The following is a 16,919-nucleotide window of genomic DNA, read 5'->3' as shown; positions in this document are numbered from 1 at the left end:
ATTCTGGATGTATCGAGGTTCATGGGTACAGTAGTACTTAAAACTATTGGCAATATCAAAGTGAAATAAAAATTAAACATTAATTAAGCCGAAATGTTTATTTACCAATAGCCTTAAGTCTCTGATGTCATTGAATTCCTACACTGCAGTGTTTTTATGTTGAGGAGCATAGTGTTACGGCAGCATGCCATTCCAGTGTATTCTGTTCTTTCCCTGTCCTGTCTCCCCTACAGCTCTGCCCAGGCCCCCCCTGATTACTTCATGAGATGCACCTGGCCTGGGAAGGAAGGATTTAAATTTACCTTATTTTAGAGGAGTCTTATGAGTTATGAGTTTGTTGGGTCACTGGTGGAGTTTTGTGCACACCTTAAGGCCAAAGTCGGGGTGTACCAGTTGTCATCGAAAAAATGTGAAGCCAGGAAATGTATCATTTGACAGATAGTGTTTAAAAAGTCAGTTGCGCAACCATATATTCATATATATTTCAACGTTTGACCTGCAGTTTTTTGGTGGTGGAGTCAGACTTTTAGAAACCGCTATGGCTCTTTTACTGATGCTGTAAATATCCTTGACAGGTAACCAAACAGGAAAATGTATTCCAACTTGGGGGCAATGTCAAGGGCATTTGACAGGAGAGTGAAAGTGATTCACAAAATTTGCTGAAGTAATAATACTGTCAGATGTAATATATATTCTGTCAGTGTAAGAAAGTAAGTCTAAGACACTGCAGTTATTTATGTTATAACATTCATTGCTGTTCCCACCGCAAATAAGTCACGCACTTTCACTTTGCCTGGTTACTTAATGAGCACAATTGTGTATTGTTCTGGACTGTATATTACTTCAAAGAAACACAGTTAAAATCAGTTTTCTATTCTATTTTAAAATCAATACATACAGGCTCAGACTTATGACATTTCTCCTGAAATTATAATAGGATTCAGTTGTGAAAAGTACATTTAGTCAAGTCGCCTACTTAAGTATCTTGTAATCTTGAGGTACTTTACTACTTTACTTTCCATTTTATACGTTTATACGTCAGGTATCAGCTTTTACTCTCCCTCATTCCCTTGTGTTCATGTTGTTTTCCCCTTCCTTATGTTTATTGTCCTCAGTTTGTTTTTGTCTGTTTGTGTGTGTGTGTTTGCTGGGTGTGGCCTTTCAGACTCCTGCTTCTGCCAAACCACCTGCACACCCACCACAGCTCAGCTCAACAAGCTCCTACAGTTTTTAAACCCTGGCTCCTCACTCCACTCTTCACCAGATTGTCCATTCACTCTTGTGGTACCTTGCTATAGCCAAACTCCAAGTTCTGAGTTCATAATTCCTTGTGTTACTTTTTGACTCAAGCCTAAATATTGTTTGCACCTGCTCCAGGTCCACCGTCCCCGCCTCACCCAGCTACTTGCTGTGTCCATAAACCCCAGCCTGCTCTGTGTTTGTCCTCCAGTCCAGCCCAGTCCTCTACTCTGCTGCCCATCCTGTCCTCCAGTGCTTCCCAGTCCCAGCCTTAAGCTATTATTCCTAAATTCTACAACAATAAATCCAAGGTATAGTATGGTATAATGGGAAGAGCTTTTAAGAGGCAGTAAATGCAAAAGAAACACAGAGTTTCCTATGTTGAGTTTGTGTCTTGGCTAACAGCTGTATTTAACAACCCAAATTAAGGAAATGTATCTAACTATTTGCTCAATCTTCGACTGGGGACAAGGAGTGTAGCTGAATATTCAGTGGAGCTCTGGAGTTTGGCTTTAGATTCATGCTGGAATGATGAGGTGCTCCAAAGGGTTTTTGTTAAAGGATTAAATGGACTGCTCAAGGATGAATTAGCTTTCCAAGATGAATTCACTAACCTGTCAACATGTGTCCCTTGCCATCAGTTTAGATAATCGTCTGCTGGAACGTCCTGGTCCGTTTATTCCACCGCTCCAAGCTCCCCGCAAGCTGGTGATCCTGAGGAAGAGCCCATTCAGTTGGGTCGATCCAAATTTTCACTGGCTGAAAGACGGCGCAGGATGAGCCTGAGTGAGTGCTTGTGCTGTGGTCAGTCTGGTCATTTTATTGCTGCTTGAACAGTTCGACCAAAAGACAGGACTCATCAAGGTCTGTATACTGGTGAATCAAACTTTTCATGATGCCCCATCAAAACTCAGACTCCAAATCCAAGCTAATATTTGTTTAACTCGGTTCTCCCTGCGTCTCTAAGCGTTAGAGGTAGCTTTGCAATATGGTTTTCATCTTGAGACAGACTCCCCTTGGCCAGCGCTTTAGATGGGAAATTCTTGGCCTCAGTAACTCATCGCAACATTCCTCTGATTCTGATCTTGTCTTGTAACAGCAGAAAAACTATCCGGTTATGCATATTTTCAGCTCCTAAGACTCTCTTGGTTCTTGGCCACCTCTGGCTTAAACAACATGCATGCATGCGCACGCTTAAGTTGAGGCTTGTTTCAAAGGTTCCTGCAGTGCCAAGTTTACATACATCAGCCAACCACATGATCAAATGATCATGAACAGTTTCATCATATGATGCAGCAGTCAGCCAAACATCCAACTAAGTAATGTTAGATGATACCATGTAGTAATTTGTAATTACCATGACAGATGAATGAACTCAAGTAGTTTGCGTTTTGAATGATTTCATTTACTTATTTGTGCTGAGCAAACTAAGCCACAATGGAAACATCCGTTCAGAGGATAAGCTGCAATGCAGGCAGAAGTCAAGCGAAACTAGTAGGCGAGGCTATGAAAACTTAGCTAAGCTAGCTTTAATTTCCAGCAGCATGAAGCAGCACAAGCTGTCCAAGTGTAATAGGCTGACTTTGTCAGGTTTCATTGCAAATGCATCACAAAAAACGCTGTCCGAAGAGTGAAAGATGAATGAAAGCATGATTTCTGCCTTGCTAATTAACAATTGAATTCACTCTGCAGCTCAAAGGCTCCTGGCCGCTACCTGCAATTTTTAAGATGGAATGTTTTCTTGCGTGTTACTCAATGCATGATCAAAGAATATTACCTTTAAAAACTGACTCTAGGAAACTTTCTCTCTGGCATATTGGTCCAATTGAGAGTATTATAACCCTACTGCTGTCAAATTTAAGCTGCCTAGAACCATGAGAATTCACTCCCCTCCTTTCAGGTGTCACAGATGAAGCCTGTTTCTGGCAGAAACAACTTTATACTTGTATTCCATTCTATTTCAGAGGAAACTGCTTTTTACTCCCCATCATCTAACAGTACTATACTTGTTACCAAGTAACTATACTTGTTACTTTTTCAGATTTTAAAAACAAAACATGATCAATTTATATACTATGAATGAATTATATGAATGCATCAGTAATGATCTAAAAAAAAGTATATCATATATATAAATATATATATATATATATATAATACTGCTTACGCTTCAAGTAAGATTCTGAAGGTAGGTGTCATGGGTCCAGGGTTTTTCCAATTTTCCTTGTTTTCTCTCTCTCGCTCTCTCTTTCGCTCGCTCACTCACTTGCATGCCTGCCTGCTATTCATTATCAGTCTAGCCTTCCCTCATTAATGGACCCTCCATTCATCCACTCACAGCCTGCCTTGCCTTTCTCTCAGTCACTTCTTCCATCATCGCTTCACCACTGCCATTCATCACGTGCTTGCCTCTCATTCATCACCCAGTCATCTCCTGCCCTGACACAATCTCCCTTTTATAATAAATATGCAATTCAACTCGCTCATGAGTGTTCTGCTGTTCGGGTCCCCAAAGAACAGTAATTGATTATAACAGCGGGGACTACAGGAGTATATTTTCAGTGTGGTATCGTTGCTTTGACTAGAGTAAATGATATGAAGGACCAGAGATCCTGAAGTGCTCCCTGCTGTGACCTTAAAATACTGAGCTGCACAGGAATAATCCTCTTGGAGCAGGAAAAGGGGGAGAGCTGTAACAGTGCTTTTGCAACTGCATTAGATAAGAGAGAGCTTATATGCCTATATAGTATATTTACTATATAATCAACTTTGTGCTTTGAAGTTGAGATAGGACAACTACATGAAAGCATACCGTATAATCTATATGTTCATGTATTTTTATGGCTGTAAGCAGGGTATATTTTTCACCTGAACAAAAATAATCTCTTAATATCTTGTATGCAAGTGTTCTGTCACATATCATGCTGTAATTATTGTAGGGTACATGAATACCTGACTAAAAAGTGACATTTTTCACTGTTAAATGAATTTTGCTTTGGGTATATCGGTATATTGGCTACTTGCCATCACCCTGAAGTGCCCCTGTTACATTCTGGTGAACACTTATATCACATATAAAGATTTATGTGACTGTCAGCTTGGATCCTAAAATGTATGCCTTTGATTATTGGTCAAGTTTCCTCCAGACATGAGCAGTCTTTATGTACTGTTTCTGTCCGCTCAAGCTATGAGGCCCAGAGTTGTGAAATCGTATGGCAATGCATATACATTTCCCTCTAAAAGTAAAAAGTATATAAATATATCTATCTATAAAAAAGTGCTGTACTTGAAGGCAACTTGGCACTTTGGAGTTTAGCAAGGTGAAGCACATGCAATGCACATAGAAAATAACACAGAACATTAGAAATTCTTGGATCCCTGACAAAAGCTCACTTGGTGGCATTCAGAGGTAATTATCCGAAGTTCCTTATCTGAAGTTTTGTTGTGCAAAATGTATATTTATATATTTATATACATTAAGATTCAAGACTGACAGGCTAATCTGTATTCGTGACTGTGTTAAAAATGTATTTGCCTTGGGTAAAACAACACGTCTACTGGTTATCAGTCATTCATACCGTGCTTTCAAAGCCTTCAATACCATGTCCAAAAAGGAATTAGTCACACTGAATACTTGCTGGCAATTTACTCTTCGTAAAACTAGAGGTCCCCCTTGTGGCTAAAACACCTTGCAGTCTGTCAATTATGTAGCACCATACGAATGTGCTTCAGACAGTCCCCAGCCAACCCCAGCCAGTCAATGTAGACACTCGTGGATGTATGCCAGACTTGCCATAAGACCACTTCTTCCTCAGTGGTATGGCAGACTCTCTGTGCAGGCTGTTCCATCTCCCTCCAGAGATGACTTCACAAACAGTCGAGGAACGTGGAAAGTGGAGTAGTAAAAAGGAGTTCATTCTGTCTACAGCTGGTGCCATTATTGGACTTGGAAATGTGTGGAGATTTCCATATCTATGCTACAAGAATGGTGGTGGTGAGTATTTCTATTTATTACTCTCTCATATTATTATTCTTACTCCTACCCCACCTTAAAAAAACGTGTAGTATTGTCATATCATTTACAAAACTTTTTTACAACTGTTATATACTCTATAAACTAAAGAAACTAAATTGTTAGGATATTGTTTCATTATACACCTAGACACAATTGTTAGGTTTTTTTATTAGAGAATATAGTTATTTTATATATAGTTTTTATTTGCTTTATTTTACTTGTTAGGAAATTTTTCCTATAAGATATTTAATGAAAAAAAGTCACAGTGGACTAAGGGAAATCACACTTCTTAAACTTGAAAAATGCACAATATTTTACATATGATAAACTGATGACTGCATTATAAATTTATAGAATTTTTTTTTTTTTCTAAATCCCTGTATTAATTCAAACTAAGAAAACTGTCCACTGTATAACACTCTTCCTTTCTGTCTGTGTCTCCTTCTGCTTCACATGTGATGTTTAATGATCTGACAGGTTATGAAAGGCTATAAAAATATGTACTGCTTCCGTTTGTGCAAAGAGCAGAGTCACATTCTTTACTGAATCCCTCCAATTTTTATTTACTTATAAAACACCACAGTCCTCAAACTGATTTCACATCCCAAGTGATTCAAACATTAGCAGTTTTCACACAAAGGGGTTGAAGTAAGTAAGTTTTTAAGTCATTCACCTGAAATGTAATTGGTTACAGTGAACCTGGCAACAACAGGTTTGACTAGTTATTATGTGTTCACCATATAAAGGGGATAATAGATATGATGATGTTTTGCTTTTATTGGTGCTTCTGTCACATCTCTTACATGATGACTATACAACATCCATTACCCATCACTCTATTTCTAACAATTTTACTCAGATCACACTGTTCCAGGTAAAGAACCACATTTTATTGTGGAGATATACTATAACACCATGCTTTCATGCTTTCAATGCTTTCACCAATTCCAAGATCAACATTCAACAGTGGCAAATTAAATCCTTCCCAACTTTTATTTACTTTGAGAATTATCATTGCATCCATCACCAAAATTTCTGCATGTCTCCAACACTGAACTAACTGTGAACTGTAACTGATTTGAACTGATTTCAGCAGAGCTTGTACTTTTGAGCATTTGTTTACAGCAGTTTATGTGGCAACATAATTGGACTTTACTCAGAAACTTAGATAGATAGATAGATAGATAGATAGATAGATAGATAGATAGATAGATAGATAGATAGATAGATAGATAGATAGATAGATAGATAGATAGATAGATAGATAGTTTATTTATCCCCTAGGGATAGACACAAAGTACAGTATTTTTGTAAAATGCTACAGCATTGTCGACAAGCACTTGGCACACATGAAATAACACAAAACACTGTTGGGTTTACGATTAAAATATGTGTTGTACAATATGGAGACAAAATCTTACAAGAGTTTCATGTCAGAGGGACATGCATCTCAGAAGAAAGATAAATTTCACTATTAATAGTATTCCAACAAAAAAAGAAATCACATGATTGGTCCTCTGTTGCTTATTACAGACATACAGACAGACAGACATATAGACAGACAGATGGCAGAAGAAGTTGTTCCTGCTCAGCCAAAACATGCAAAGCTACAGAATGAATGTTATATTGTACATGTCAGCTTTTTACTGAAAAGAATATATTTGGATGTAACTCCTTGTCAATCTATTTTTTTAATACTTTAATTAGGTAATCCTGTTACATGTAAGTTACACCACAACTCTGATCATTTGAAATAGTAGTATTTTGTCGAAGTCTGTTATAAATCCAGATGATCCTTATTTACAGAATCTCCAAAAAGGCGCTTGTATGAAAAAATGTTTACTCTGCTGCACAATTTAAAAAAAAGTTTGTGACTCTGTTTCATATCCAGATAGCTGGTGAGCTGCAAGAATTTAGACACTCCCAAATTACACAAGTTTTATCCAAGTGTTCCAGTAACAGTGAGACAGTGAGTCAGCATGAACAACAGCAGGATCCTGACACTGAAGAAACCTGTTTTTTTTTCATATTGTGACAGAAACGTATCTGTGAAAAATGCCTGGGGTTAATGAGCATGTCTCGAACTCAAAAGATTTATGGCAAGCACAGTGCATGCATCAATGTCTGTAGAAAAATCCAAGAAGTAATCCAGTCAATCTAAGGGATTCTCGTGCTTCACTAACACTTGCAGGTGCATTCTTCATTCCATACATCCTGTTCCTTGTGACTTGTGGTATCCCCCTGTTCATACTGGAGATAGCACTGGGCCAATACACCAGTCAGGCGGGAAACATGTGCTGGAGGAAGATCTGTCCCTTGTTTGAAGGTGAGGTACTGTGCACCTGCCAGGACTGTGATACTAAGCAGTTTGGCAAGATAATGAAGAAATACTGAGGGAACGCAATGTTAACATTTTATATCAATTTATTTTGTTTCCAGGCATAGGTTACGCCAGCCAAATTATCATTTTCTATGGATGTATCAGCTACATTGTGATCTTAGCCTGGGCGTTTCTCTACTTTTTCACTTCCTTCTCTGGAGAGTTGCCATGGGCCTCCTGTAATAACACATGGAATACAGGTAAATTCATCCGTTATCCTGAAGTTTGCTTCAACAACATACTATAAAAGAATGTGGCGACTTTTTGCTTTAAGTCCCTCAATGTAACATTTGAGGCTGTATATACCTAAACACGTATAGCACACCAGAATGTAGTTGTAATCATATATAAGTGACAAAGTAAAACACAATTGTAATAATATAAAACAGGTGTTCATAGGAGACATTATAATTGCTGACAAATACTGTATATTAACAAACACTTAAAATGTGCATATATCGGCTTACAACTACATTAAAGTGTGTTGTAAACCTATTAATAAATCCGTCTATTCCAGTATATGAAACAGGATTGCATTATTTCATTGTATTATTAAGTATGATGTCTGGGTTAAGCAACTAGAATTTACTTAAACTGGTTTATGTATTAATTAATCACTACTGATCTACTCGTGTTAGTTGGGAATGCATTTTCAGTTTTAACTGTGTTTAACAATACTTTGATTCATTTCAGATGCTTGTGTGGTATTAAACAACTATAATACCACTGCTAACTGGACCTCACCGGTGAATTCATCATCATCTGTTAAAGAGTTTTGGCAGTAAGTGTTTATAACAATGAAACTCAATTTAATACAAGTGAGTTATAGATCATCAGTGCATCACAAAACAAGTAAACTTGCGTAATAAAGACCTGTGCTTTTAGAAAGGGTGAATTTCCATGATTAAGACATAATACAATCTAAATCTGTGGTGTCAACTGGAAAACAGAGCTCTTCCACAATGATACTATATTCCTGGTCAGACATTTTTAGGTATAGTGTGACACTTGCAGAAATGTTCCAAGATCTCAGATGTCCATGATCCAGCCCCACAGATGTCTGCTCTTATTTTGGAAGACTGGATGTTTGCTCAGGACTGGTTTGGTGTGTACAAACTGCCATTTCTGGTAATTTAGTTGCATAATTCATGGCACATAGCCTTAGAAATATTTGTTGAATAATGCAAACTCCCAGTATAAGTCCCCATATAGCTTCACTTTGAAAATTTATCTATTCAGCCAGAATAATTGAAAAAAACCTGTGTACTGATGGTGTGGAAGGCCTTTAATTACTCACTCAAGTATAGTTTGCTCAGCTCTTTTATCATTAGTACTTTCACAATGGACCTTTTGACATGTCAATCAGATATGTAACTACTAATAGCTGCTAATAATTGCAGCTTGTTGTTGTTGTTGCTGTTATTATTATTATGAATTATTATTTTAGCCACTGCATACTGCTTCAGATGGTACATTTCATGCTGTCCTCTTTAGTCTAAACATGAGATTGTTAACATGTTAAGTAGATTGCCTCAAATAATTGGTTCATATACACTGACAATACATTGGTCCTTACAGAAGACGGGTGTTAAAAATATCAACCGGTATAGAGGCCTTAGGAAACATCCAGTGGGACCTTTCTTTGTGCCTTCTTCTGTCCTGGATCATCTGCTACTTCTGTGTCTGGAAGGGAGTGAGATCCACCGGAAAGGTACGACTGCAACGACATATCTTAACTCAGAAATTAGGCTCTTCATGTATTCTGAAATTTTTGTTTTATTTCCCTGACTCATTTCTAATTTTTTTATTTATTTTCTTTATTTTTTTCAATTTTAGAGAGGAAGGATTTTCAGGAGGCTGAATCTGAAATGTTACTAGCTTTATTCTGACCCACCAAAAAGTTGTGTGGGAACAAGGGAAGGGTCTTTACAGCAGCAGGTGTTTACACATTGAAATAGCCTACGTTATATTTCGTTACAAGTTGATACAACTGACCAGAGTCATCCATTTAGTGGGCTGAACTTAAAATGTCAAGGCATAATACAAATTTTATGATAGGCATAATTCTGAATTTTTTCTCAACCAGCTTTTTGTAATCAGTGGCTGTTTTGAATACACACATTCCTTAATACAAGCATGGTGGTTTCATACCTCTGAAACTGCTACAGTATGGCACTACCTGAGCAGAGTGGTGTAGCATGAAAAATAATGAGAAGCTCAAAAGGTGCAGACATACACTATGTTAGGTTAGATCTTTATGCCTCTGTGCTAGCAAGTTGTCTGTCATGAAAACTCAGCTACACTTTGAGGGAATTTCTTCACATTTGACACAAACGTTCACTTGGAGATTGTGACAATATTTCACAGTTTGTCAGATACTGTATTGTTGAAACTAGTCTTGGGTGCTGACCTTGAAACTTAAATAAAAAACACCCTTAGTACCTTTTTAGTAAATCCTTTTCAAGTCTTCAATACATATGTTATAAGAGTCTGGACAGACATGGATTTAAACTGAGACGGGACTAGTTGCCAGAGGTATATAATCATGAGGTGATAATTATAGTTTGTGCAGTGGTTGTCAAAGTTGGCTCAACAGGCTCTCCTGTGTTGACATGCATGAGACTGGACTTACTGTAAATGAAAATCTCTCCAAACCAGAGATTTCTTTAGGATACTGGTCTGCTACTGCTGCTCCAGTTCAATACAGATTTGCAAAAGATATGCATAAAGTCCTTTAAAATAGACTAGGAAAAATCAACATGATAAATAAATATCAGTGCTTCTACTCTCTGGTATCTATGTATTTAACATGTAGTATTGTATACACTTTGGTGCCTTCCCCAAGGATAAGACAGGGCTGGCAAATCAGTGGAAATCTTCACATAATATGAATGCTGTTTTTCTCTTGCGATTACTTCAGACCTGCAGCCACATGCAATAAACTCTCACCTGCCACTCTCTCTCAAGCAAGGAACGTTTGAAGGCACTATTAATGACAGATGTTTTTCACAAGGGTGTCAAAACTGGCTACGGGCCAGTTTTGACACCGTTTTGACACCGTTTTGACACAGCAGTTGAGCAGGGCCCGCGTGAGGTCTGCGATTCTGAGAATCCTGGACCCCTGGATCCTGGGTGTCTGTGTCCCAGAGTTACACACTGTGAATGACTCTTAAATCCTGACTCTTGCATTTTTAGTCCAGTGCCTCAAGAGCAAATGATAGGCATGAATCCTCTGGTATGGTAATAAAGTTATTATTTTTTCACTTGCAAATAGTGTGATACATTTTGTTGCTGTTGTACTATAATATCTGCAGATATCCTACTACTATAATAGGTTCACAGTGCAGGTCGGGTGTATTTCCCAGGATAAATCCTCATTCACACTTGAAACCATACGTTTTATGATTTATTTTATGATTTATTATGTTTTATTTTAAGGATGTGTAGGCAAACCAGGGTGGTAAAAGAATGTCACAACACTTGTAACCTTGTTGGGCTGTGAGATAACGTCTTGGTGCACTGGGAAACCACCACAACTAACTACGCAACATCACACTCAACAGCCTAATCAAACTTCTCAATGTGGCTCCAAAAATGGATTACAGTTTGGTCTTTTTAATTTGTAACAATGGGTTTTTCTGCTTAAATGTAGGCTACCTACTTCACAGCCACATTTCCCTTCATCATGTTAGTAGTGCTATTCCTCAGAGGAATAACCCTTCCTGGAGCCTTAAGTGGGATCAAGTACTACCTGTATCCCAATATTGCACGGCTTGCTGACCCACAGGTATCATTCAGCCTATATTCTACTTTGCACTGGACTATTCTATAGCTAAAGTGACAGTGTTGAAAATCAAAAAATTTTTTTTTTCACTGGTTTCTAGGTTTGGATGGACGCTGGAACACAAATATTTTATTCCTATGCCATATGTTTGGGATGTCTGACTACGCTTGGGAGCTACAACAAGTACAACAACAACTGCTATAGGTGAGTAGTTCATAAGCTCATTATCAGCATCCAAATGGTTTGCAGCTAATTGTGGTATTGCAAAAGTAGGACACAATCATAATCTGTACTGCGATGTTACTCTGTGGTTATGTGAATGGCCGTTGTACACAGGTATCAGTGAACACGTGTATAACATAAACAAAACAGTTCATATAAGATTGTGATTTCAATGTCAACCTTTAGTCAGTACATCTATAATTTTTTCTTCGAAACATTTTAATTTTGTTGTTTGGATTTGTATGTACTGTACTTACTGTGTATTATTTCTCTGAAACATGGTCATAACGTAATCACAACTTTATCAGTCCTTTACCCAGAAATAACAATAAACAGCATTGTTTCTGATTTGCAGGGACTCCTTCTATCTTTGCTTGTTGAACAGTGGAACCAGTTTTATATCTGGCTTTGCCATCTTCTCAGTTCTTGGCTATATGTCAGTGAAACAGGGTGTTGCTATTTCTGCAGTTGCTGAGTCAGGTATGAACATGATTTTATACTTTAGACTATATGGCATTAACTAAATTTTTCCTCAGTATTGCCTTTTTGTTTTTACTCATATAATAAAAATGTAAAAACAACTGAACTGCTCTGATGATTAGTAAATATGATGCTTTCTAATTTGCGGTTTAACCTGTTATTATTCTGCCCGAAATCTTCAAATTGGCAATGAGCACACAAGATACTTTAACATTTCAGCTCTGACACTGTGGTAAGCTTATTAACTTGTGCAGAATAAGAACATTTCTGACTTTGTCACCCTCAAGTTACAGCATCGAAAAAAAAGACACTGTGGCAGCAATGACTTACTCAGTGATGGCTTCTCTTTGCAGGCCCTGGCCTTGTCTTCATAGTATACCCACAAGCTGTGACCCTTTTGCCATTGCCTCAGGTCTGGTCCGTGTGCTTCTTCACCATGATCATCTTGTTAGGAATAGATGGTCAGGTCAGCTGCAGCCGTCCTCTTTTCTTCCAGAAAATGTTCCACAATGCTTTTTTTGTTGTTATTCTTTACACTAACTTGTCTCTCTGTAACTCTCCAGTTTGCTGGGCTGGAGAGCATCATGACCGCTTTAACGGATATCTACCCTTCCCAGATCCGAAAAGGATACCGCAGAGAGCTTATACTATTGTTCATCTGTGCTATTTGTTATACATTTGGACTGTTACTGGTGTCTGAGGTGAGCTTTGAGAACATCATCATGTGATTTGCAGCCTGATCATTTAATACCCAAAACACACCATCTAAACTCCTGAGGACTTAAATCAGTTTAAGTCGTTATACAAACTAAAAGGCGATTGATATCCAGACCAATGTATTGCCTTGTTTTAATTTTAGGCTGGCGCATACATTCTGCAAATCTTTGATCACTATGTATGCAGTGGTCCCACTCTTCTAATGATGGCAATCCTCCAGTCCGTTGTCATTGGATGGATTTATGGTAAGATACAGCTGCCAGTGGTACAATTGTCTTTGGTTTAGCTATATACAGTATGTTATATTGACATTACACTAACTGTTCAACCTTTGCCTATAAACAAATTCCATTATATGTATTAATTCTAAAGGGTTTGAATATAAAGTGCTCTTGCCCTGAAAAAGTGGCTAAATTAAGTATGCTAAAAGATGTCAGTATGTATACTTAGTTCCTTATTCCACAAAGCACTGACTACTAGAAAAAAAAGAAAAAGTAATTGCTTTGTGCCAGCTCAGAAAACATAATTCGCAAGGGTTTTTGAAGCAGGAAATTGTCACACTGTGAAAACTAATGGAAAAAAGCATGGCCAATGCAGTGATGGTAATCAGTAAGGTATTGTTACAATGAATTTGTAAACTAATAAGAAAACTGGGCTAGTGAGGTAAAACTATGCCTCTGAGGATTAGAAAGTCCTAGTATAATGTAGACCACAATTATACATCACAGACAATATATACCTACATGTACAACTGGATGAGTAAAGAAGGATTTCAACTTCCAATGCCTTCCCATATATCACATATACAAAATGTTAAAATCACCTAATGCCATGTTTTACCCAGCATTAAGTTAAACCGCTAGTCATACCTTGAAAGCAGGTTACTTAGCCTGTGAGGCCTGGGCAACGGTTTGTTTACAGTGCACCTAGTAATAAGGTAAAAGTCTTTTTAAAGAGTGTTTGTCAAGGATAAAAACAAAATCCACTTTAAAATATTCCTTCCAGGAGACTCGCCTGTTCCCCTAGCCGCAAGGGACAAAATGCGTCTATCTTGAGGTCTAAGTGCTACATAATCCTACATATATGAACTCTTAATGTGACAATAGTCTCCAGGTGTGTGTGTGTGTGTGTGTGTGTGTGTGTGTGTGTGTGTGTGTGTGTACCTGCCGGTGAGAGGCAGAGGGTGCGGCTTACATGGAGAGGAAAAACTGAAATGGTGGCATTACTAGGCCAACAGCTTACCTATCGCATCTATAATGAAAAATATGCAAGGAAGAAACTCGGTATCATCAACATAAGAACAACACTGAGTCCCCACAACAAGTGCGATGCAGTAATTGGAAACAAAAACAAATCCACAAGAGGTAAAAAAAGAACAACAGTTAGCCTAACAATAAAATAACAGTTAGTTAGAATGCAAGTGATTAGCAAAAGGTTAGCTTTAGACAGTTAGTATAATGTCTAGATTGTTTAGCCAAAACTAATGACGGAAAAACTTACAACCCACACATAGTGGGTGGAACAAAGGCATTTGGAGAGCAGAAGCAAGATGCTTGTCAATATTTGTTCGCTGCCAAAAAACAGATGCATTAATCTGTACTGCATGTATAGAGCATCGAACCGAGCTCATGCAATGTGTTTCTCTTAGGCGCTGAACGCTTCTCTGACAACATTGAGGACATGATTGGGTACAAACCTCTTTCACTGATCAAGTACTGCTGGCTGTATGCCACCCCTCTTATTTGCAGCGTAAGTGTCTTCAGCGGTCCAGAACACATTACATTTATTGTATATTAATAATCTTTCATTTTAATCCTACAATGTTTATATATTTTATTTTATAGGGCACATTTATATTTTTGATCTTGAGATACACCCCCCTGAGGTTCAACAACTCCTATGTGTATCCTTGGTGGGCTTACTGGATCGGCTGGTTTCTGGCCATCTCATCTCTAATTATGATTCCAGTCACCATGATCTGCAAACTGGCCAAAGGAAAAGGGACTCTCTGGCAGGTCAGTGGTGACTTATGATTATTTTAACTCAAAGATTTAAATTGATTAACTTCACTCGAACCTATTTTTGTTGCCTGTGCATACTGTGCTGCTGCAGGTGATATACTGACATAATGACAACATTAATAACTTTCTGTAGCGCCTCAAGAAAAGCTCCCAGCCTGCAGATGACCTTCCAGTGATGGCAAAGGAAATGGCCAGCATCAGTGCTATATTGCATGTCCGTCATGGTGGAAAACATGGCAATATTCAATGAAATGCTAATCCTTTAAAAATAACTTTTCTTTTTTTATTTTAAAAATATGTAGGGCAGGTTGTTTTCTATATATATGGTGGTTAGTATTCATATACCAATATTTGTTTAAATGTGAGGTTACTTATCTGAATACAGTACATATCAAATGTCTATCAAATATCTAATATAAAGTTGTTGTTGTTTTGTTTTTGTTTTGTTTTTTTGTCTAATGTCTGTTTTTTTCATTGAATTATATTTGAAATTGTTGCAGATACTGAATATACAAAATACTATATTGATTTACAAGCTCTTTTCTACAATCCACATCTCAAATATCTCCAAATCTAAAGGTCTACAATGTTTTTGTATGTTATATCCTATTCACCAGAAGACTGGTGAAACTTTTACATTATTGCCAACAACTGGCAGGGCATTACAGGTAGTGGAGTAGATAGCCACTGTTCGTGTAGTATGCTATTAAAATGAACTTGCAGAGACACATGAAGTAACCACTATCGTCTAATTTTGGCAGAACATTGTGTATTTGTGTAGTAGCTTTAAAGGCATACTTGAATCATTCAAATCAAATCTCTTATGTCTATAAGGTAAATACAGTATGTAGCTGAAGTCAGCCTTGGTTAGCTTAGCTTAGCATAAAGGCTGTAGTAAACAAGTGGATACAGCTAGCCTAGCTATGACCAAAGGTAACAAACTCTGCCTTTGTTACCACTTCCAGTGAAGGAATAGTTCAGCACACATAGGAAACACATGTTATTTTTACACTTGGGTTTTTTAGGTGCTGGTAGATGGATTTTGTTTCCTTCAGACAGATCTAAGCAAAAGACAAGGGTATTTGCCAAAATGTTTAACTGTTTTTTTTTTTTAAAGAAATAGTTTTATCATATACAACCAGAAGCTCTGTAAACCTTGAAATGAAACTGTTTAATTTTAGGGAAAAAAATGACAGGTAGGCTTCAACAATGCTGCCTGTGACCTCAGTGACCTCTTCTGCATATTTCCAACACAGCATTCAGTTCAGACTCATAATTGCTGTTCACCCCTGCTACCTCCGGCGGTCTTACCCTCATTCCTCCCCTTTGTCCTCCGCGGTCTCCTGTTTCTCTAACTGAACAGGCCTGGGTAGCAGCCTTATTATATCAGACTGAGTCATTCATGTGATTCCATCGGTGAATCTCTCCAAAGCTCCTGGTATTACAGCATCAGCATGATCATCATTCAAAAGTTGCTCTTCCTATTGTAGTGATGTGAACTCAAACTAAAACAACCGTTACACTGGTGTGGTCTTTTCAAAAGCTGATTTTATTTCCAACATTTTTTTTTGACTGCCATTGACTCATGAAGAAAAATTAAAAAATGATTATGCTTTTACTTTTGTTATATTTAATACATTCAGTGTGTATTTTACCTAATATACTCTTTTTTTTTTTTTTTTTAAGATATAGAGGAATATATTAAGCCAAATAAATTCACATCCTCAGGCTGTCAAAATAAGTGTTAAGCTACTTGCTGCTTGAATTTATAATACGAATCCCATAGTGCCTTAAACATTACTTTTACCTTCCTAGGTACATAGTATTTTATTGTATTAATATACTGAAAAGGTTTTTTTATATAATTTTTGTCTTTCTATATGACTTGAAATTTATATAATAAAATACATTCTGGGGCAATATGGGTTGTGCATTGTCATTGTGTATGCATGTGAAGAAGGGAGTGAACCAGTTTGTGGACAAGTGATCAATAAATGATTGTCAGGTTTGAATAACTGCTGAGAATCAGAGGTCCTAGACTAGTCTGGGGGTCTCCTGCAA

At 37.5% G+C, this 16,919-nt stretch overlaps 1 protein-coding gene across 2 annotated transcripts; it reads left to right on the top strand.

The window, feature by feature from the left end:
- Window positions 1–4,628: 4,628 nt before the first annotated feature.
- On the top strand, window positions 4,629–16,778 carry slc6a11a (solute carrier family 6 member 11a). Of its 2 annotated transcripts, XM_023414271.2 has the most exons (14): window positions 4,631–5,233; window positions 7,446–7,580; window positions 7,694–7,834; window positions 8,328–8,415; window positions 9,213–9,345; window positions 11,287–11,421; window positions 11,519–11,622; window positions 11,996–12,120; window positions 12,474–12,586; window positions 12,684–12,821; window positions 12,980–13,082; window positions 14,486–14,586; window positions 14,682–14,852; window positions 14,992–16,778. In XM_023414271.2, exons 1-14 carry the CDS (start codon window positions 5,059–5,061, stop codon window positions 15,106–15,108), a joined length of 1,779 nt encoding a protein of 592 aa, XP_023270039.1. In that variant the 5' UTR covers window positions 4,631–5,058; the 3' UTR covers window positions 15,109–16,778. The 2 variants fall into 2 exon arrangements, with proteins under 2 accessions (XP_023270040.1, XP_023270039.1); XM_023414272.2 differs by lacking the exon at window positions 11,287–11,421 and having other exon boundaries at window positions 4,629–5,233.
- The last annotated feature ends 141 nt before the right edge of the window (window positions 16,779–16,919 follow it).

This window comes from Seriola lalandi, unplaced genomic scaffold (assembly GCF_002814215.2).
Source record: "Seriola lalandi dorsalis isolate HSWRI2012SDOR001 ecotype SW California unplaced genomic scaffold, Sedor1 jcf7180002054522, whole genome shotgun sequence".
NCBI classification, from domain to species: domain Eukaryota; kingdom Metazoa; phylum Chordata; class Actinopteri; order Carangiformes; family Carangidae; genus Seriola; species Seriola lalandi.
This window is presented reverse-complemented; position numbering and strand designations above follow the sequence as displayed.